The 22,030-nt window shown below is 51.2% G+C and overlaps 1 protein-coding gene across 1 annotated transcript in view; it reads right to left on the reverse strand.

Moving 5' to 3' along the window:
* Positions 1-22,030, reverse strand: part of ANO2 (anoctamin 2) — a 319,849-nt gene that overhangs the window by 274,869 nt on the left and 22,950 nt on the right. The window contains exons 2-3 of the mRNA XM_081818921.1: positions 20,343-20,527; positions 18,759-19,085 (exon numbers count right to left, since the gene is read on the reverse strand). Coding sequence (XP_081675047.1) covers positions 18,759-19,085; positions 20,343-20,527 — 512 coding nt within the window. The remainder of the gene's footprint in view (positions 1-18,758; positions 19,086-20,342; positions 20,528-22,030) is intronic.

The following is a 22,030-nucleotide window of genomic DNA, read 5'->3' on the forward strand; positions in this document are numbered from 1 at the left end:
GTTCCTCAAAAAGTTGAAAATAGAGCTACCATATGACCCAGCAATTGCACTACTGGGTATTTACCCCAAAGATACAAATGTAGTGATCCGAAGGGGCATCTGCACCCCAATATTCATAGCAACAATGTCCACAATAGCCAAACTATGGAAAGAGCCCAGATGTCCATCAACAGATGAATGGATAAAGAAGATGTGGTATATATATACAATGGAATATTATGCAGCCATCAAAAAAATGAAATCTTGCCATTTGCAATGACATGGATAGAACTAGAGGGTATTATGCTAAGCGAAATAAGTCAATCAGAGAAAGACAAATATCATACGATCTCACGGATATGTGGAATTTGAGAAACAAGGCAGAGGATCATAGGGGAAGGGAGGGAAAAATGAAACAAGGTGAAACCAGAGACAGAGACAAACATAAGAGACTCAATCTCAGGAAACAATCTGAGGGTTGCCGGAGTGGAGGCGGGTTGGAGGGATGGGGTGGCTGGGTGATGGACATTAGGGAGGGTATGTGCTATGGTGAGTGCTGTGAGTTGTGTAAGACTGATGAATCACAGACCTGTACCCCTGAAACAAATAATATATTATATGTTAATAAAAAGAAAGAAAAAAAAACTTAATAGATCCCCGTTGTAAGATGTTCAATTAATAGACCATCACAATGATTGAGATAATTTTAAATGTTTTTTAATTCAATCCCTACAATGGCCTACCTCTGTATGATAGAAAAAAACTTTTTTTATTCTTCAGTGATTAAAAAAAAAAAGAATTGAAGTTGACTGAAAAAAAAAAAAAAAGAACAGTCAAAGCAACACTATTCATAGCCTAAAGCAGGAAACAACCCTAACATCCACTGACAATGAATAAGTAAATTGTGGTACACTCAAACAACAAAATAAATACCTTTATAGCAATGAATAAACCACCACTATACACAATATAGATGAATCTCACACACATAATGTTTAACAACAACAACAAAAGCCAGGAACTAAGTATATACTGAGTGATTCCACTTATTCTGAATGATTCAGAAATAGGCAATACTCACGCATGAAGCTAGTAGGATATTAGGACCTTTGGACAGGGGCCCATGACTGGGCAGAAGCCCAACGGGGCTTTTGGAGGGCTGGAAATATTCTATTTCTTCATCTGGGTGGCAGTTACACACATGTATCCACTTGGTTACACACTTACACTTTGTACACTTATGTTTTTCTGATATATGTTACACTTCAACAGGAAGTTTAAGCCTGGCTATGAAGAGGCAGAGTGAGCAGGTCATAACTGAGGGGTAACAGGGTTGAAAGAGGGGTTCCTAAAGGCAGAAAAAAGGGGGTGGGGGGATGTAAAACCAAGCTGCAGCCAAAAAGCTGGCTGTCTCTCGCTAAGGTGGGAGAGACCCTCCCTGCTGTCTGCCTGAGCTGGGGTTCTGCGTTCAGCCCAGCAAGTGCCCAGGCATGGTAGATGCACAGTAGACTAATGAAAACAACCCCTCTGGATGGTGCTTCCAGCTCAGAGGCCAGCAAATACTGCTTTAATAGTCATCCCTGATCACAGCTCAGAGGACTACAGACTTCATGTTATTAGGAATTCTAACAGCTGAGCCAAATAGCCAAATCGCATGACTTCCATCTTCAGAGGAGGAAACAGATGCATGTCATAGGTTCACAGCTATCCTGCAAAATCACATGGTCCCTCAAAGACTAGGGATTCCAAGATCCTTAGTCAGGAAGGCCCACAGACACCAGGGAACCCCACTGGCAGCACAGTGTCCTGGAAAGTACAGGGCTCTCAAACGGAGCTCCATCTCCAAAAACCTCCAATTTCTATAAAATTGAAAACTTTCACAACAGCTTGAAGAGAATATGAGTCCAGCGTGTACTCAGGTGACCACAAATGCTTGTCCCCTTTCTCCTCCCCCTTCCCTCTGGAAGCAGAAGGTTTTCAGAAAAGAGAGACAGCCCTGTCTTGCGAGGAGTTCCCATGAACCAGGGATGCAAAGGTCTCTAAGAGTCCAGACCACGTTCTTAAGACCTTGCGACCTCCTAGCGCCATACATGCCAGCCTGAAGGACAGCGCATCCCTTTCCCTTCGCTGCGCTCGTCCAGCCCAACCACACAGGTTTCTGTGTTTCTACGTGGTTTGGGTGTGTTCGCTTTTCCTAGATGGCTGGGGTTGGGCGGGGGTGGGGACATAGCAGCACAAATGTGTGTGTTTATGTTTCAAGCTGCAGCTGTTTATTTCCCCAGATGAATTTTAAAATCACTCCAAATTCATCAGCATCTTCTAAGGAAGCCTCCTAAATAGCATCATGTTCAAAACTCAGAAGCTCTGCTGGGATAGGGAGAAAGAGAATCGGGGCATGGGGGCAGGATGCACAAGGAGTTCCGTCTTTAACGGCTTCCCCCTGCCACTCAGGTTGTGCCACGCTCTGGCTCTTGGGAGCAGCATCCGACTCCCCCGCATTCACGCCCCTGGACCTCAACTTAATCAAGATCAACCAAGAGCCCTGGGAGGCTAGAGAGTTACCACCACGGCACCCGACTTTGCCTTCTAGCTCTGGGTCAAGGGGAGGCATGAAGAAAGAACAGCAGGGGGAGGACAGGCTTGTTTGGACAGGCATCTGTTGCTGAGCATCTCCTAGTCTTGAGAGATTTTAACTTTCCACGCCTAATACTCAGCACCCATCGAGAGGGCAGGGGACCATTTATAATGCTTCTGGGAATTGCAGAAAGTTACCAAACTTCCATGGGCCTCCATGTGTAAAATGAGATGAGCATTAAAGACTCTCAAAAGGCCCTTGCAACTCTGACGTTCTGAGTCATCGGGGCTTACAATAAAATAAAAGAGGAAAAACTAAAATGAAATAAACTCTTCCTTTTCCAAAAGAAAAAAAAACAGGGGGAGCATTCGCTCTCCCTCTGCATTTAACTTGTGTGGCCCTGCCATCCTGGTCCGGCCCCCTCCCTGGACAGGAAATGGCCCCAACCCCCTTCTCTGGCACGGTGGCTTCATCTGCGGAGTATTTAATTAGAACTGGTGATGGCTGTTCGGACAGAGCCAAGGCCAAGAGGGCAGGAAGGCGTCCCCTTGTTCTCAGCTCAGGAGACCACGAGAAAGCCGAACAGCTGGGACAGGTTTCCACGTAGGTCGTCCCCCTACTGGCAGCATTTGATGGCTTTCTGTGCTCATCAGTTCAGATGTCCTCCTGGGGAGGGCCTTGACTTCAGAGGGGTGGGGCCCCTCTCAGCAAGAGAACAGGCTCTCCCCGTCCCGCTCGCTCCATTCGGTCTGCACACCGCCCAGCAAGCGGAGGCTGCAAAAGGGACCTGGAGATGTTAGCAGACCCAGGCAGGAAGTAACAACGAGCAGATTCAACCTGGAAAAATGTGGCCATTGCATCTGGGGATAAATAATCTGAAACACAAATACGCAGGTGGGAGGGGGATGCCTGGAACAGGAAGCGGCCAGACAGCATTTGGACAGGAGCTTGCAATGTGATCTAGTGACAAAGAAATTGCTGGGGGATTCACGAGCTGGATGCACGGAGGTGATACCCCAACAAGAACAAGGAAGGAACAGGGGCGGGGCCACAACAGCTGTTCTTGGTCTCTCTAGAGGCCAGGACTAGGTGCACCAAGGACTTGTGATGGCAGCAAGAGAGGTTCAAGTCAGACTCTAGAAAGAACCTTGTCACTACAAAGCATAGGGACATATTATGTGAAGTGATGGAGAAGTCTCTGGGAAGATGTTTGAAGGACATGGACACAGGAAGCCTGTAGGACAAGATGACCTGCAGACGTCTCATGCAGCCCACCAAGGAAAATGTGACTCTGCAGAAAACAGTAAGCTGGCCTGTTTATCGATGCCACGGGAGACAGAAATGGAGGAACCCAAACCAGCCACAAACACTGAAATACAAGATCTGGGAAAAGTCACACAACTCTCCTGAGTCTCAAACAACGCTGGGAAAAGAGCCCCAATCTGCAAAATTGCCAGACTCCCTCCACCTCAGGCCCATAAAGAAGATATTTTCCAGTCCTCCCACTGGCTCCATTGCGTAGGACATGGGAGCTCAAAATGAGGCTCTGGAGACAAATCTCCAGGTACATGAGACCCAGCGGGGCCAATCAAATGCATACCATCTGATCAGCTCCTTCACCAACAGGCAGTTGCTCTGGAGGGAGTTAGGTTAGACCCCAAGAAGAACTTCCCTCTTGAGTTTTCCGATACCGCACCAGCAAGCAAGAGAGCCGGTTTATATTCTCTCTTCCTCCTGTAGGTTCATAGGCCAGAATGTGCTTAGAGTTGAACGGTGTATAGCATTTCCCACCAAAGCACAGAGGAAAAGGTGCCTCCCTTCAAACTTGAGATGTGAAAGTCCAGGTTTAGAAAGCAGATCAACGACGCTGATTATTCACTTTGAAAAGGGACTTACTATAACAACTGACATGAAAATACTTCAAGCCCGATGAGGATTTTAAAATCCAGAATTCAGTGTAACGGGCGAGACTGCCCACTCAAACCAGGGCACAAAGATTGAAGACCTAGGGAGGCGAAGGTGTCTCTGATTCCAGGCGAGTGACCAGTCAGCCTGGTAAGGTGTTTGAGAGAGCTTTCCAGAGACTCCAGAAAGAAGAAAAGAAAAAAAAAAAAAAAGCCTTCTAAAGGGGGGCTCCCCAGGGCATGTGACAACAGGCAGGTGTCACAATCTGCCACTAGTCCATGAAGCCAGGCCAGGAGGGAGATGGGCATCACTTGGATGGGAGACTGCACCTCATTTATAGACAGGTCAGCCTAGAGGCCAGAAAAAGACAAAGTGCTTTAGAGATCTCCAGATCTGAAATTAAGGAACTAGAATAGTAACCAAAACTGAATCACTTATGTCCTTGACCAATATTAAGTGTCCACCATGTGTAAGATGCTTCCTCGAAACAATTCAAAGAGATCCAATGAGAAAACTGAAGGGACAGGAGACGTCACATGATTCACCGAAGTTTAGACATCCCTTGGTGGCCGAGCTGGGATTCAGATTCAGGCTGGCATTCCAGCTTCACTTACATCAAAACTTTCTCCTTCAGGAAACCTTCCAGCCCTGTTCCCCTTGGTTCCAGTCGTCACAGCAGAATAGTTAGGATGTGTACCTACGTACATATGCAAACAAGGTCTGGGCAGTTGGCAATTACCCAAACCAGTGAAGGTGAGGGGCAGCACAGATAAACCACAGCCCTTTGGTCCTGGAGGGCATTACACTCTGCATTTGAGGGAGGAAGATCTCAGCGTATCTGTCTGATTCAGCTTGGCTTAGGTTAGGATTAATGACTGAATTAGCTTCCATTTCCTGAGCATCCTAACAGCAGGAGGGAATGACCCAGAACGCAGGAGGCCATGAGCAGATTAACCATTCCCCCTCCATAAGTAGCCACACATGGAATAACCCTGCACATGTACAGGGATCATCGTGCATGGCCCTGAAGGACCGTTTGTCTTCTGTTTCCTTCATTAAACACTGACCCCCCCATGCCCCGCCAGATGTACTGATCACATCCTCCTCCTTCATCCCAGATCAGAGGAGAAGCCTTTGCACTTAAGGGCATTCCATCCCAAATGTCACCCGGCTGTTACAGCATTAGGCTCTAAGGTAAGCGGCTTATGACAGCTGGGGGAAAGGCAGGAGGGAGGCCTGTGTGGGGCCATGGTTCTTGGAAAAAGAGCGAGCCAGTATGGTGTGATTTCCAGAGCCCCGCTCCACCTGCTGGTGCCCAAAAGCCTGAAGCTTTGATCCCCATTAAAGTGCAGACGCTACAAAGCAGGGTAATGTGAAGGGTCTGAAGGAAAGACCCGAGAGTCCATGCAGAGGATGTGGAGCGATGGGAAAACGGGACAGGGAGAAGCCACACAGAAGGAAGGCTGAGCACACTCAAGACCAATGCCACCTGGCCCCCCATACCCACTCTGCTGCCTGAAGGCAGGAAAAGGTAGTACACACACCTGGGGATCATCCCAGCCCTGCTCTCCAGGGAAGCTGACCTTCCACCCTGGCTCACTGCCCTCCCTACTGGGGTCCCAAGCAGCTCCGGACCTGTGCGCTCTCCAGTTCTTGCCGTGTCCCCCGCTTCCTGGGCAACCCTGTTGCCTCTCGTCCCTGCCTGCTGGCTCCACACCCATTTAATGGTCTCAGGGCCCATCCTGAGCGGATTGATTCTTGCCACAAACACAAAGTACAAACCTTGTAATTAAAAGTTATCTGTGGGGTGCAACAATTCCCAACCCGTGACCTCCCACGGAGATAGGAGGGAAGACAGGTGTGCACCACAGGGAGCAAAGAGGTAAGCAGAGAATACTCTCAAGTTCAGAGGCTGCTTTCTCCTCTCCTGAACCTGCTTTAACTGCTGGCAACCCCAATGGTGAGAATAAGGCCATCCCTTCCCCACACCAGGCTCAGGTGACAGAAGCATTATCCCTGGAGAGATGGGATACCACAGTGACTGAGAGCTCAGACTCAGGGTCTGTCTGAATCCCTTCCTGACACCAGTTGATTGACCCTGACCAAGTTGGGTAACCTCAGCTCTTATCTACAAGAGCGACAGTAGTAATAAATACTTCAGAGGGTTGTTACCAGGATTGAATGAGTTACTAGATGTACTGAGCACAGTAGAAGTAATTTTGGCCATTACTAGGAACTTGGAAAGCAGCAGTAAGATGCTCAGGGAGGGAAGGGTCCAGATTCCCATGGCAGGAGGGAGAGAACAGGTACCCCCCCACACACAACACCGGACTACTAGGGATAGATGAAAGTAGGGTCCCAATGCCAGACGGCCCTTCGGGGCACAGCCATGGATCATATGGGCAGCTCCGGACCCGTGAAAATGGTGTCTGCGTCTTTTTCTGGGGGACTGTATAATCCCATCACAGAGACCAGCCTCCCATAAACACAACCGCCACTAAGTGCTTCACCATAGTGGTCTTTGGGGCTGGGGGTCTGCCCACCAGTGCAGAGCTAGACAGTGCTGGCAGAAAGAAGAAGGGGAAGCAGCTAGAGAGGAAGGAGGATGGAATGACACAACAGGACAGCTGACAACCCCCAGGGCACCAGACTCCCCTTAGTGCTGGACCTGAGGGCAGCCTGTAAGAGCTCAGGCCTAGCCTGCAGTTCCCCTGACTGCCCAGCTCTCCCTACCCAACCTCTCCCCCTTCCTCCCCCTCCCCCCTCCCCCCACTCCTCCCACCCCTCAACCCGGTCTTTGCGCCCCTCAGCCTTCTCCTCAGGGTAGGCGGCTCTGAGAGGGAAGCAGCTTATTCTCTTCCCTGGTTGGAGAAGGAGGTGAGGGAACCAAGAAGGAGAAGGAAGAACGGGAGAGGGCTCATGAGGAGCAGCAAAGGGACAGGTTCCAGGTGGCTGTGAGAGGCCCACCTCTGGAAAGCCTTCCCTGACAAGCCCAACTCTTACGGCTCTCTCCCTCCCCTTGACGCTACAGTATACTGTCTTTGCTACGCTTTGAATCAATTCAACAAACACGGTGGAGTATTTACTACGTGCCAGACACTGTACGAAGAAATAAAGCAGAAAACACAATCCCGGTTCTCGAAGTCTTCAGTCTTATCCAGGGACAAGTGAAGTTCATAGGGTGTACTAAGCGCTTCTGTGATGTTGCCCAAGTTCGGAACAGGGAGCATCAAATAATAGACAGATACAACAGTGTATCAAATAGCATGTTCAGGGGCGCCCAGGGGGCTCAGTCAGTTAAGCATCTGACTCTTGGTTTCGGCTCAGGTCATGACCTCAGGGTCGTGAGGTGGAGCCTCATGTTGGGCTCTGTGCTCAGCAGGGAGTCTGCCTGAAGATTCGCTCCCTCTGCCCCTCCCCCCACTCACATGTGCACGCGCATGCACTCTCTCTCTCTCTAAAATAATAAATCTTTTTTAAAAAAAAAAATAGCATTTTTGGGGCGCCTGGGTGGCTCAGTCGTTGAGCGTCTGCCTTCGGCTCAGGTCATGGTCCCAGGGTCCTGGGATCGAGCCCCGCATCGGGCTGCCTGCTCGGCTGGAAGCCTGCTTCTCCCTCACCCACTCCCCCTGCTTGTGTTCCCTCTCTCGCTGTGTCTCTCTCTGTCAAATAAATAAATAAAATCTTTAAAAAAAAAAAAATAAAAAAAAAAATAAAAAAAAAATAAATAAAAAAAATAAAAAAAAATAGCATTTTTAAATAGTGAGAAAGTTAAACCCTTTCCAATTATCCTGCAAAGATAAAGTCTCCGTTAGATGCCAATATACCTTTAACCTCCGACACTAGCGAAGCCTCATTTCTCAAGCGAGAGTGAGCAGGCCCCCCCAGCCTGAGATCTTCAGCAGCCAGCTGTGTCCAGCCAGGAATTAATAAGGTTATTTTGTTTCTGGTGTGGTTTATTTTCGCATTATTGTCTATTTGTTGGCCAGTGATATCGGTTCTCCATTTATAACAATATAATATTTCCTTTTAAGATGAATTTAAACTTAAAAAGTGAGCCAATTTAGCAAAAATATTCAACAAATAACAGTACAGATAGTAAATGGCGATCCTGAAAATCCTACAACAGGTAAGCAGTGGTATTCAAAATCACCATCACGGTATTCAGAAAACTGAAACGGTGAGACTTCCTGACCCAGAAAAGAAGCAGTCATCACATGTGCCCTCATGAGTCTATCGCATCTCCCAGCTAGACAGTAAACTCCCTGCACCTCCTCCTCCCTTTGGGGTGCCTAATCCACACAGTAGGCATTTTAATTCATTCAGAACATGGGGGGGTATTCAACTCAGCTCACAGGGAGGTTAAAAAATTGGAAAATTAAAGCAAAGCATGGACAGGTGGGAGAGCCAACTCAGGCCCAATAGCAACGAAAACCCAAGGCAAAGAGGAAACCCCACACCATTCCTATAAAGAACTGTGAAAACAAGGACACTTCATTTTCTGAAGTTTATGAAGTATTTTCAACAGTGGAAGGTGCTGGCTACAGACCTCAGATAAGAAAACCAATCCAGCACGGCTGACAAACTTGCACAAAAGCACATGGCAGTGAATCCTGCTCATTGCCCTCTACACACAAAGTTCTTCCCACTACATTCGGCTGCTGGGCAAGTCCAGGGGACCTGCAGGAAGTAACTCCTACCAATAGCCACTGGTTTTCTAAAACGTGCCACTAGCAGAGCTGGAACTCCCAGACCTTGCTCACAGACCACGGCGTGAGCTGGTCCGAATGCACCCCCTCCAACCCCATGGTGCGCGGTGAGAACAGTACATAGCAACACACACAACGCTGTAACGAGGGATGGGTGGTGTGTGCAGGGAGCCAGCAGCAAACCCACGCAAGCTCTTAGGGCCCCGGGGCTTCAGCTCCAAAGCCTTTGGGGTTCCTCTGTCTGCACTTGACAAAGAAAACACAACAGAACAGCATACCCATCAAATTCCACTCCTTATGACTTCCTGTTCCTAAAAAAGGTGCTAAAACGCCACAGGCCCTCTCTGCAGCCTGGGAAGCCTCGACCCTCCAAGGGCCTGTGGATGAGCTAAGTGTAAGTTCCCTGGGCTGGACGAGTTCAGAGAGTAGGGGGAAACACAGCTTTAGCTACGACGTTCACAGCCAGAAATACTCCACCCTTCGACACCTGACAGCAATGGATGGATCCCTGAGCGGAAACTCAACAAGACAATTATAAGAATGCCAGTGGGCACCCGGGCCCTGGGACTGCTGAGCTGGACACGGAGTCTGGCTGCTATCCACGGTGGGCTGGTCTGCAGCAGATGAGACCCCCAAACCTGCGATGCTCAACAGATGGTGAACACATTCTGGAAGCCATCAGAATCCACCCAGGGCTTCCTGGGAGCCATCACGCCATAAATGGCAATCTCCATGAATCCTGCTGGGGAGATTCATGACACTCTTACCTTAGCTGAGCTCCAGGTCAAGAGGGATGGGGTCTCCACAGGGCACTGTCCACTTCAGGAGACGGTGACGTGGCTAAACAACCCTGCCAGCTCTTCTTCCTTTTGCTTCCAAAGTACTGTCGGTCTGTCCTCCTCACAGTCATGGTGCACAGAACAGGGAAGGCTGAGAACACATCAGGGCCACTATAGCTTTTGTTCGTGGCCTGAAGGAAACATGAGCACTATCTCCCCTGGAGGAGAGCCATCACCCCACTCCGACTCACGAATCCACTCGCCCTCTGCTCATCCAGAACGAAGGTCAGCCTTCTTAGCAGAATGCATCCCCAGGTGCCGTACACTCACAACTGCCCAAGCAGGCAGGGGCCCTGAAGACCACAAGAGCTGCTAGAACACCTCCAGGTCATCGTGCTCTTTGCAGAACTCTTTACAAAAGTCCTTCGAATACCAGCATGCTTAATCCCAACATTCAGACAAAGACAAATTTTAGCGGAAGAACTCACAGGATAGACAACAGAAAACCACAACCAAAATTAAGTTGCAAAACTAAATATGATTGGCCAATTCTAAGTTTTCCCATTAGTATTCTTGTACTTTTCATCCATTTCCTCTGCCCTCAGCAAGTGCTTCCTGGCAGGCCAGCCTCCAAAGGTTTAAGGAAAAAAAAACAATTTTGGGGGGGTAGAGGAGGGGCAGAGGGAGAGAGAGAGAATCTTAAGCAGGCTCCATAGCCAGCACAGAGACCAACGTGGGGCTTGATCTCACGACCCTGAGATCATGACCTGAGCCAAAATCAAGAGTCGACACAACCAACTGAGCCATCCAGGCACCCCTAAGAACAATTTTAAATTGAGAAAATTATCTTTATCACTGCAATTTTCCAGTTAAATGAGAAAACAGTATCAAGTTTTATTTTAGCACAGACGACATCAGTGTAAGTCACAGGAAGCCAGGACTCTCAAGTACACAGTCTGAGAATCCCTGATGATGCCCAAGCTTCTCCTTTTCCAGATGGGGAAGTCAGGGTCCAGAAAGAAGCTGGTGGGTGGCAGAACGGGACCTAGAACCCAGGTCTCAGCCCAACCCTCTTTCCTCTCCATGTCCTTCTTGGGGTCAAGCATATCATGGACTAAAGCCCATGCTTCTGGATGCAATTAGCCAGGCAGGCCCCAAGTAGCAGGGGCCGCAGCATGTAAGGGCTCAGCTGATGTCACAAGTGTGCTCAGTTGGCACGCCCCTCAAATTAGGCCCCTGCCTCAGGACGCCTCAGGAACCTTATCTGAGCCAGCCAGACTCCAGGGAGTAGCCAGTGGGTGTACCCATGGGATCTCCCTTCCCCCAGCAGCCAGGCGGGACCACCACTCACTGCCTGACGCTTCTCCTAAGTCTTAGGGGTTATGTGCAGGGATTCGTGATCTTTTTGGGGCCTTGGAGCCCTAAGACAGTCAGAAATCTATAGACCTCTTCTTAGAATATTTTTAGATGTGTAAAATAATTATACAGAATAAGGAGGGACGAAGTATATAGAAATACAGTTACTAAAATATTTAAACTCGTGATCTAGTCATATACTTGCAGCCTTATCAATACATTACAGAGCAAGACCTGGCAGCATATCTCAAAATTGTCATAATTTCAAAGTAATGATGAGTATCCATGCTTTTGGAGATTTATGCAACAACTATAGAACCCAATATGAATCTATGTGTGATTTCTATCGGCGACAAACTCACAGGAACTCATAGTAATGTAGGTTTGCGCCCATATCCTTAGGTGAAGTAACCGCTAAGTTCCAGTTAAGTGTTGGTGAAAATAAAGCACAATTTTTTACCATCCAAGTTTATAAATTCCGCCCCTGAATTCTATTCACAGAACCCCCAAGGTTTAAAGAGTTCCTGAACGCTGCTTCATAGCCCCAGGGTCATCAGATAGGAGGTATCAAGGCACCCTGATGAGCTGACCTGGAGTGACAAGGAGACCCCATCTTCAGTGAGGAGATGCTTCATGCTGAAGCAGCCCCAGGCCCATCCTCACCACCTACCAAGCATCAGATATGACTCCCGGGTGTCTCCAGACCTCGAAGGCTCAAAGACCCTGCCACATACAACACCCGCTTGAGCTAAACCTTCTAACCTGCACAGCATCCCCCAGCGGCTCAGTGTACAGAGAGTGAATCCTGCCCAGAGACCTGATAAGAGTAGAAGACTCAGCCTGCTCACTTCTGCCAGGACCCAAGCATCCAGGGCAGGCAGAGGGACGGTGATCCAGCTAAGAGCTTCCAGGCAGAGGCAGGACTGGGAATCACCCAGCCTGTCACTCTCCCAGTACGCTCTCTTACTGCACCTTTAGATCGACTTTAGGTGACTATCTGAAATCAGGTCAGCGCCCCCTGAAGGCAAGGACCACATCTTAGTCACATGTGTCATCAGCTCCCGGGATGTGGCACCTGCAAATGTTCAGTCAAGATCTGCTAAATGAGGGCACCTGGGTGGCTCAGTCAGTTAAGCGTCTGCCCTCAGCTTGGGTTATGATCCCGGGGTCCTGGGATCGAGCCCCACAATGGACTCCTTGCTCAGCGGGGAGTCTGCTTCTCCCTCTCCCTCTGCCCCTGCTCCTTCTCTCTGCCTTGCTCACTGTCTCAGTCAAATAAATAAATAAAATCTTAAAAAAAAAAAAAAAAAAAAAGATCTGCTAAATGAGAGGCAGGAGAGGGTGGCAGAAACAGAGCCCGGCAGGTCTCCCCCGGAGCTGATCCCTTGAGTGTCTTTACAGCTGAGGTGACTGCCCAGCTGAGGTGAAAGCCCGCAAAAACCTTGAACTTATCAGCTGACAAATGGAGAAGGGACTTCTCTCTCTCTGTGTCTCTCTCAGAGACCAAAACCTCTAGCATTGCCCTGAAGGGGAATGATTAGCAGGACAGAGACCAACTATCCCCTGACCCCCTCTTCACCAAATGCAGGGATTGATGCCAATAGCCTTGGAAAGCATAAGGGATACTCAAAATATTTAACAACCAGCACGGCGTATTACGGGAGAACAGGCACCAGCCACGGACCCTGGCGCAGTGGGACCAGGAGCACCCGTCGGACCTCGGCCATGCAAGAAGATGGGAACTCAGCTACAAGGACGACAGACTGAACAGAAGGAAGCTCACCCTCTTGACTTGCTTGTAGCGCAGACTCCCCATCACCAAGATTTCATTTACTTAAGACATTAACTAGCTACATGAGCTTGTACAAGCCACATCCTCTCAACCATAGGCCCTGCTCTCTGACAGAAGTGAAAGAAATGATCCAAAGCCCTCCCAGTTCTAATATCCCATGGTCGCATTTTCTCATACCTCACCGGCTGCACCTGGTAACAGAAAACCAGCAGGACAGCCAGCCAGCTCTGGTGGTGCCCAGGTAGGGGCCCTCAGCCAGGCCAGGCATCTTGCCCTCTGCTCTGTAGGGTGGGACACTCCTTCCAGCCCCTTTTGAGGAACCCTAGAGAGCTGTGGAAGCCCTGGCCAATAGATGAAAGACCCCAGGCGTGAAGGACCTGAGAGGGAGCCACACCCCAGCGGCAGAAACCCTCGGCCTGCCTTCCACGAGACCCACTGCACGACCTCTTTCACAACCTGGACACTGCTCATCTCCGGGTAGGGGTCTGTGTAGACAAAATGCCGCCCCTGGACAGTCGTTTTAAGAGAACAGGGGGAGCAGCTGCAAGGCCCAGCCCGGCTCCTCACCGGCCTGACAAGGCGTTTTAGGTTTCCTATGACAAGGGGACAAGAGCCGCTCTGACCACCTCAGCGGGGATGCCATTAGCATCGAGTGAGGACACTGTTAATTTTTTAAACTCCTTGGAAAAATGTCCCCAGTTTTGGGGGGGCTTGACTTCCTCCCTTCTCTCTGTACCCCTGCCCAGGCTGCGGAGAGGCCTCCCCGGGGAAGTGAGGTCCAGCCAGCCCCGCGGAGGCTCTGCCCTGCTGAGCTGTGCAGTCCCAGGGGCAGGGGTTGCCGGGGCTGCCTTTGTTGTGTCCCCTGAAGGTCCCTTGGGGGCGGGAAAGAGAGGCAGGCGAGAAGCCGAAGGCTCCCGCCTGCGGCGTCAGGGTGGGGCACACGGGACAGGAACACAGGCAAAGCCGGGGGAAATCAGCCCGGTTTCCTAAGCCCTTAGCGCGAGCCAAGTCGTCAGCAGTGCGCGAGCTCCCGCACTCGTGAGCACACAAGCAGCCACCACCAAGACCCAGCACGCACCGGGGCGTCATTACATCCACATTTGCCTCTTCCCCTGTGTTCCCTGGAGCCTCTCCTAAGAATTCCGGGGAAGGAGGAATAGGAAGGTGCTCTCGAGGGCTTGGCAGTCAGTCCTGGTATGACAAAGACCCCAGAAGCTCAGACGGAGTTCAAATCCCAGCTGGATCACTTTGTAGACGTCCCCGTGATGGAGACACTAGCCTCTCTCACCTCCTTAGAGACATGAGGGTAACAGGCACCTGGCAGGGGTTCACGAGACTAACTGACGGAGCACAAGTCCACGTTAGCAGGCACACAGAAGGCAATCAGGGAAGTTGGTTTCCTCCCCTAAAACCACAGATTAATGATAGAGAGCAATTTCCCAAAGTCACCCCAGCTCCGTCCAGAGGCCTAGGAGGACACATGATCCGACCAGCTGCTGAATCAGATGTATAAAAGCCCTTCTGAAAAGGGAAGTGGGAACAGGCCGTGATGACAAAGGTCAAGAAACAGTGGCCTCTAGGTTTAAGAAAATGAGAAGACATTCAAATTTTCTTGGCCCACATTTTTTTCCCCTAAATGAGCCCCCGGGGGAGATCATGATGTCCTATACCTCAGTTGTCCCCTAGCCTCTTTCTCTGGCTCAGTATAGTAATTCAGGTTGAGATGCCAGACGTCCAAGGCTACAGGGCAAATAGTCAGGTGTCGGGGCCATCCTGTGGCTTGTGGGAAGGTCTCCTCTCTGCAGAGAGGGAAGGGATTTGTTCAGTCCTGGGCTCCCACCTGATACCAAGTCAGAGAGCGGAGCGCTGCCTCCTGAATAAAGCTGTGGGCCCCTGGCGCCTCCTGGCTGGCACTCTGCCCCTTCCATGCCTGCCTCTGCCCAAAGCCGCCCAGGGACCTGCCAGAGATGCCAGATCACGCTGAATAAAGGCAGCTTCTGCTATCGGTTCTCTGGTGCCCAAATCCCGGGAGAGCTAGCCCAGGGCAAGAGGGCCCCCGGCACCCCCGTCAATGCCCTCTCCTCCATTCCCAGTTTGGAAGGTCCAGCTGCCCACACAGATGAAGTTGTGGGCCATGCCTGCTGGAGTTTCAGGGCCTGCGGGGTGGGAGAAGGCCTTTACACCCCAAGTCCACACATGCCCCGGGCCCACCACGTGCACTGCACTGCACCTGGCTCTGGGATCCCCCTGGTGCCCCTCGTTCATCTGAGCCTGTGCCTCTGTCCTTCCAGCTGTCTGGGTCAGGGCAGGGGGCTTGGGAGAGGTTGGGAGGAGGTGTGTCACAGAAGGCCTTCCTCAGCCCACCCACTCCACAACCCCGTCTGGAGGCCTGAGGTGGGTGAGTCCCTCGAATGCTCACATTCGCCTCCCACTCAGCAGCGATGCCCATCTCCAGACAGGTCGCCCTCATGTGTCCAAATTGGCAGTGAGGAGGCAGGTGTCTCTGCCACCCACAGGCCCACAGGCATCTCCAGCGATGTCTTTAAATGAAATTGTAATTGAATGGCTACACGTAAGAAAACATATGCGAACTGTCATTTAGTCATCTGATAAACACCAAATGGCCTTTAAAATATGAACATGGACAATGTAATACATGGAACTACGCCCACTGAATGAAAAAGTGAAACACCAAATGGAAGGTATGCACCCATCATCATCCTGTATCAAGCACACTCAGATAGCAACCAGGGTCGGAAATGATTCCTATGATAGTCAATCAGTTAGGATTTGATGCATGCAAAGTTCTTTTGATCTGTAAGGCTAAATGAATGATTTTTAATGGGTCTCTAATAGAAACCCATTTCCTCTCCACTTATTTGAAAATCAGATTGAAACCAGAGCCTAAAAGACGGTGTAGCCCAGCAGGGCAGGGACAGCCGAGCAGCTGGGGCCAACTACACCTGCCCTCCACGCTGCTGCCCTGGTGCAGCCAAGCGGCGGCCTCGCTCCTGTGAGGTGTCAGCTGCAGGCTCCTGACACAGTGAAGAGTTGTGCTGGCCCCAACAGGCCCCCAGAAGAGCTGCTCGGGCCCTCAGAGGCTCCAGCTGATGAATCGCCAGCCAGTGTTTAGCACCAACAGGAGGCTGGGGCAGGGGGTGAGCAGGAGACGATCCAGGACTGCTGGCCCGGAAGGAGGGGACAATTCCTACTCCATCTTGTTGGGGTGGCACACACTTGGAGGCAACGTGGGTGCCCAATATCCTTAGGGAAGTGACCAGGTAACCGCAGTGTCTGCAAAGTGCTCATCCATTAGGAAAAATGGGTTAGACGCACATGCAGAACGCGAGTGGGCTCAAAATACAGGGCCGAGGGGCGCCTGGGTGGCTCAGTTGGTTAAGCGACTGCCTTCAGCTCAGGTCATGATTCCGGGGTCCTGGGATCGAGCCCCGCATCGGGCTCCCTGCTCAACAGGGAGCCTGCTTCTCCCTCTCCCTCTGCCTGCCACTCCCCCTGCTTGTGCTCACTCTCTCTGTCAAATGAATAAATAAAATATTAAAAAAAAAAAAAAAAAAGTGTTGCCAGGACAGTTACCTTTGAATTTCAGATCAGCAACAAACAATTTTTTAAGGACCTAAGTAGGTCCCAAATATTTCATGGGACATACTTCTGCTAAAAAGTTATTTGCTGTTGATCTGAAATTCAAATGTAACTAGGCATCTTGAATTTGCTAAATCTGGCAACTCTAAACAATAATAATAGCAGTGACAGGCACTGTTACTAAGTATTTAATTCACTTGTCTTGTTTTCCTCTTCAAACAACCCAATGAAGAATGTATTGCTATCCTCTTTACACAGACTTGGAAACTTTGACTCCAAAGGAGCAAGTCATTCACCCCAGACTGTGAGGCTCATTGATGCCAGACCCAGGATGTGAACATCTGTCTCTGGGCTCCAGAGTCCACCCTCCTGAGCATGATGCTGTTTCCCAACTGAGGAGCTGAACAAGGCCCAGGCCTCCACTCCCTGACACGCAGAGACAGGTGTGGGGACTGAGCCTCCCACAGTAGTAGTGCCAAGAGCTCCTTGTCTGGTCCTCAAAACAAACCACTACCTCAAGAAACCTTCCCACCAGACTCCAGTTCGAGGAACCAAGTGAGCTCTGGGTTCCAAAAAGTGAAAATCAAGGGAGCAAGGGAGCCCCAGTTAGTCTTCAAAGAGCACAATGTCCCTACACTGGTGGAAAGATTGAGAGAAGCACCTCCAAGGTTAAGGGTCTGGATAAGCAGTACAGGTCAGGAGGACAAGGGTCTGAGCCAAGCCACATGCCATCCTTCCTGGGGTGAGAGAAATGGATGAGTGACCCCTGAGGGCCCCTTCCAGTTTGGGGTATTAACCTGAATCTTACACAACAGGTGAGAATGGCACCACACCCCTCAGCATGACTCTATTTAAAAGAGTCTTAATGAGCATTTATTGAGCACCTACTACATATTACACATTGTGCTAGGTGTTTTCATTGCCCCAACTATTGATGGGGCCTGTAAAACTACAGCCCAGCAGGGCATTTAACTGTTTTGCAGATGAGGAACGTGAGATTCGGGGAGATCACTTATTTATTCAACTAACACTTGTTAAGCGCCTACTACACTACTTTATTCTTCAGACTCTGTCCTAGGTGCTGGGGATATAGAAGTGAACCAAACAAGACCCCTGCCTTCATGAAGCTGGTTGGGGCACAGGTAAAAAACCAAATCTATCATGTTGTTTCAGGTAGCAATGCTAAGTGTGATGAAGGAAAGTAAAGCATGGTCAAGGAACAGAGTGAAGGGGTGGGAGTACTATAGCTAGATGGTCAGGAAGATGTTTGGAAAGAGATAACATTTAGGCAGAGGTCTGAAGTGAGGGAATAAGCATGCACAGGTCTGGGGAAGGGTGCCCAAGGCAGTGGGGACAACCAGTGCAAAGACCCTGAGGTAAGGGTGACCAACACACAACCAAGATAAGGCCAAAGGGCTGGAGCAGGTGCGGGAGGGTAGGAAAGGTAGAAGATGAGTATGGAGGGGATGGTTAGGGCAGGTCATCTCTAAAGGATCACTGTGATATGAAGAAATGGATCAATGGATGAATGAATGGATGGAAGGATGGACAGATGGATATGGAGATAAATGGATTTCCATGGATTCCCTTAAGCTGCTACTGACCAAAGGTGAGAACATATATCACTCACAAGTTGATAAAACATGTCCAATGTTCAGTTTCCAATGAATCACCTCCCTCAGAGGGCCCCAGGCAAGCACATTCCTTAGTGAAGTATATCCCCTATAGAGGAATGTGATCCAAAGTTCAACAGGCAATCTGGGTCTTCATCTCAATGAAACCTTTGAAGAAGGCCACGGGATGGGGTCTTTGAGCACCAGCAAGAAATGACTTGCCTCCAATCTCTAACCAGGCCAACGCCCACAGAACAGATTGGCACATCCTTACACCAAAGACTCTCCCTCAAGTCTTTGAACAAGAAAATCTGGTTTGCCCACCAGATTAAAAAAAATGCCACCTGCCAGAACAAAGCCAATGCTCCCTGCAGATGACACCAATCACCAGGGGCCCAAACTTGCAGGGCCATCCCATCCCACGGCCCTTTGCCACCTGCCTAACCTCACCTCCAAGTCCTTCTCGAGCTCCAGCCCAGCCTCCATCAGGTTGTGCTCAAATTCCTCCCGTTGCTCCTTCTTCTCCTCCTCCAGGGCATCGAGTGGCCCCAGCTCAATATCACCGTGGCCCCCAGCATGAGGTTCCTTGCCTGTCTCCCCATTAGAGACAATCGCCAGCGACTGGCCAGGGGAGCCCAGGCCAGGTTGCACCCCACGTTTCCGGTAATGGTAGGTGAGCACGTAGTCGACCTTCCTCTGGTTGTCGTGGAAGTGCATGCGGCTCAGACAGGCCTCCGAGGACACTGGCTCGTTGGCATCCAGGTAGTTGTTGATGACCTGGAAAGAGAGAGAACAGGACAGGGACAGCGAGGTCCGGTGAGGAAGAGCGAGCGACGGAGGAGGCTGACCTTGTGCTCTGGGCCCGGGGAGGTGGACCAGGAAGCCCCTCAGGCCCAAAGGCCCCAACTCCCCCAGTAAAAGCACAGAGTGGCCTACGTTCTGCTGCCACACCCAGCCCACACAGCCCTCCACCCACCTGTCCACAGCCCGGCCACCAGCGCCCTCAGACCCGCTCTGGCAACCACGCACACACGGACGCCCGCACACACGGACTGCACATGCAGCAGCAAAGCCCTGTACGTCCGCGCGTGCCCTCACACCAGAGCCACACAGAGCACACGCACACAGAGCACCTACACGCAGCACCCCCACACCAGCTCCCCTGCACGCACATCTGTGCACACTCCCAGCACCCCAGGGCACTCTGACACACACACAGCCCTCCACACGCACTGGAACACACCCACACATACCCATCTCCTTGCAGCTCTGCTGGCCGGCCTGCAAACACACGCGTACTTACACACACAGATTACTCACCGGCAAGTTCTCTGGATCCATTGGAACAAAGGGCAATTTCTTCTCACCGGGCCCACCCCAACCCCACCCCACAGGGATTCACTCAACACTATGCCCCTCTCAGCCCCACATCCTCCTCCTCCTCCTCCTCTGCAACCACCAGGAGGGACCCTGCCAGAGACCGCAGCAGGGGGACCGACTTCTGCTCTCAGCCAGCCCGGAGGTGGGAGGTTGAGAGAAAAGGAGGGGAAAGAATAAGGCGGAGCAGGAGAGGGACCTGCCTCCCTCCCTGTGGGTGTTTCCCTGTTTATTACTGGTTTGATACCCATCTGCTTCTGCAGCCACCTGAGAGGTCACCTGGGCAACCAGATGAAGCGCCAGGCACAGGGGAGAGCCTCTGAGCAGCCCCGGCAGAGGTCTGGGTCCTCAGACCTGTGAGGGGAGCCAGGGAGTCTGCAGACCAACAGGTGGGACCACGTGGCCTCTCACACCTCCCCTTCTCTGTCTGTCCTCTGCCCATGAGACTCCAGCGTGGCTGGGACTTGGAAACAGAGGAGAGGAAAAGGCCCTCACAAAAACCCTGGGCCTATTTCTCTCTCCCTCTCTCTTTCACATACACACACACACACACACACACACACACACACACCTGCCCCCCAGCTGGAGGGTGCCCCAGTCAAGAGGCTCCCTTGGGGCCCCCAGCAGGGCCAGCCTTTACCCCACCCCAGTACTCACCGAGCCTCTGCGGGAGCTTCTTCCCCGTGACGGCGGGCCAGATTCTCCATCAGAACTGCCCTGCTGGCTGGGGGCTTGAGGACCCGGCACCTTGAGGTACTGCTGTCCATGTTTGGGGCCCTGGCCTCCTCTGGCCACTGCCCGGGGGCTCAGCCGGCGTGGGGAGCCAGGGAGCAAGGGGATATCTGTGAGAGGGAAAGACAAAGGAGGCAAAGCAGCTTCAGGTAACAGGAAACCCAGGACACAGAGAAACTGAGGCATTGAGAGAGGGAAATTGGGAAATCCCTAAGAAAAAGGCCACACCTCCTCACAGCCTTGGTTAGCCAGAGTCACCCTGGCCACAGGGCAGGGGAGTGTGTAGAAGGAAGCAGTGGGATGAGGAAGAGAGTCTCACACACACACACACACACACACACACACACACACATACATACAGACACACACACATACACACACAGGGCCTGGAGCCACCAGCAGAAGCTCCTTCAGATGATGGCTGTCATAATCTTATAATTCCCAGACAAGATGAGACAGCGGCTCAAGTGAGCCAGGGTGGGTGGAGCACTCCCTGAAGAGACACCCTGAATTCATGCCAAAGGCTTGAGTTTTAGGGTCTCTCCCAGGGCAGCCAGGCCAGCCAGCACCCTGACCAGCTCTCATGCCCCTTGAGGAGAGAGCAAGGACAGACAGACCAACTGTGGGTCCCCTGAGGGCCGAAGCCTGCTCTGACAAAAGCCTTGTCTCCAATGCCCTTGAGGGGTTCCCATGCACCCACTGCCTCCACCAAGGCCTCGGAGCTCCACAGCCCCTTTTCAGCCCTCCCCAGAGCAGGCCCCCTAACAACCTACAGTGGGAGCCAGTTCTATTTCAGAGAATTTCCAGCTTCACCCCTGGAGGGAAAGGACACAGGCTGGTGACAGAATTGCAGAATGTCAGAACTGGAGGGGACCGAAGCATTAAATACACCGCTTTGCACCAAAACACCCCAGACAGGGCCCCCGAGCGGCCAGGATCTCGAGGCTGACCAGACCCAATCTGTCCCCACCTCTGAGAAATACTCTCCAGCCAAGCAGCACAGCGCGGGGTGCCTGGGCCTACCTCTCAGCTCTGCCACTTGCCCTGAGACCTCTCCGAGCCTGTTCCTTCCACCTGTGACATGAGAATCCCAAACTGGCAGGGTTGTGGTGAGAAACCGAAGGAGAGATACATACGCAAGACACCCAGGGCAGTCACCAGCCCCCACGTGTGCAATGAAAGGTGGTGATTATAATTATTATCCTTTTGATTTTGAGCTGCGTGTTAGAAGAAATCACACCAGGGACATCCAGCTCAGCCCTAATACCTGCTACAAGAAGGAATGAACAAAAAGCAGCTTGGAACAGAGCTTCTGACCAGTTAGTCACCAGGTTGCGGCACAGCCCCTTACGCGCCCGGCTCTCTGCGGGACAGCTCGGGAGCCCTAGAACACTCGTGCCTGTATTGGATAACCTGATCGTCTCTCCTTGAAGACAAAGCCGGCAGGCAGGAAGCACAACGAGGGCCGGCGGAGCAGGGCTCTCATAAGTCACTTCTACAACCGTGGGCTCTGGTCTCTACTGCGGGAGACCAGCAAGGCTGGAAGGCTTCCAGAGGAACTGAGCCTGACGCTGGTCTTGAAGGGTGGACAGGTTCTAAAAGGCAGGGGAGGG

The sequence above is a fragment of the Leptonychotes weddellii genome, chromosome 5 (assembly GCF_054177405.1).
Source record: "Leptonychotes weddellii isolate Sample4059 chromosome 5, ASM5417740v2, whole genome shotgun sequence".
NCBI classification, from domain to species: Eukaryota; Metazoa; Chordata; class Mammalia; order Carnivora; family Phocidae; genus Leptonychotes; species Leptonychotes weddellii.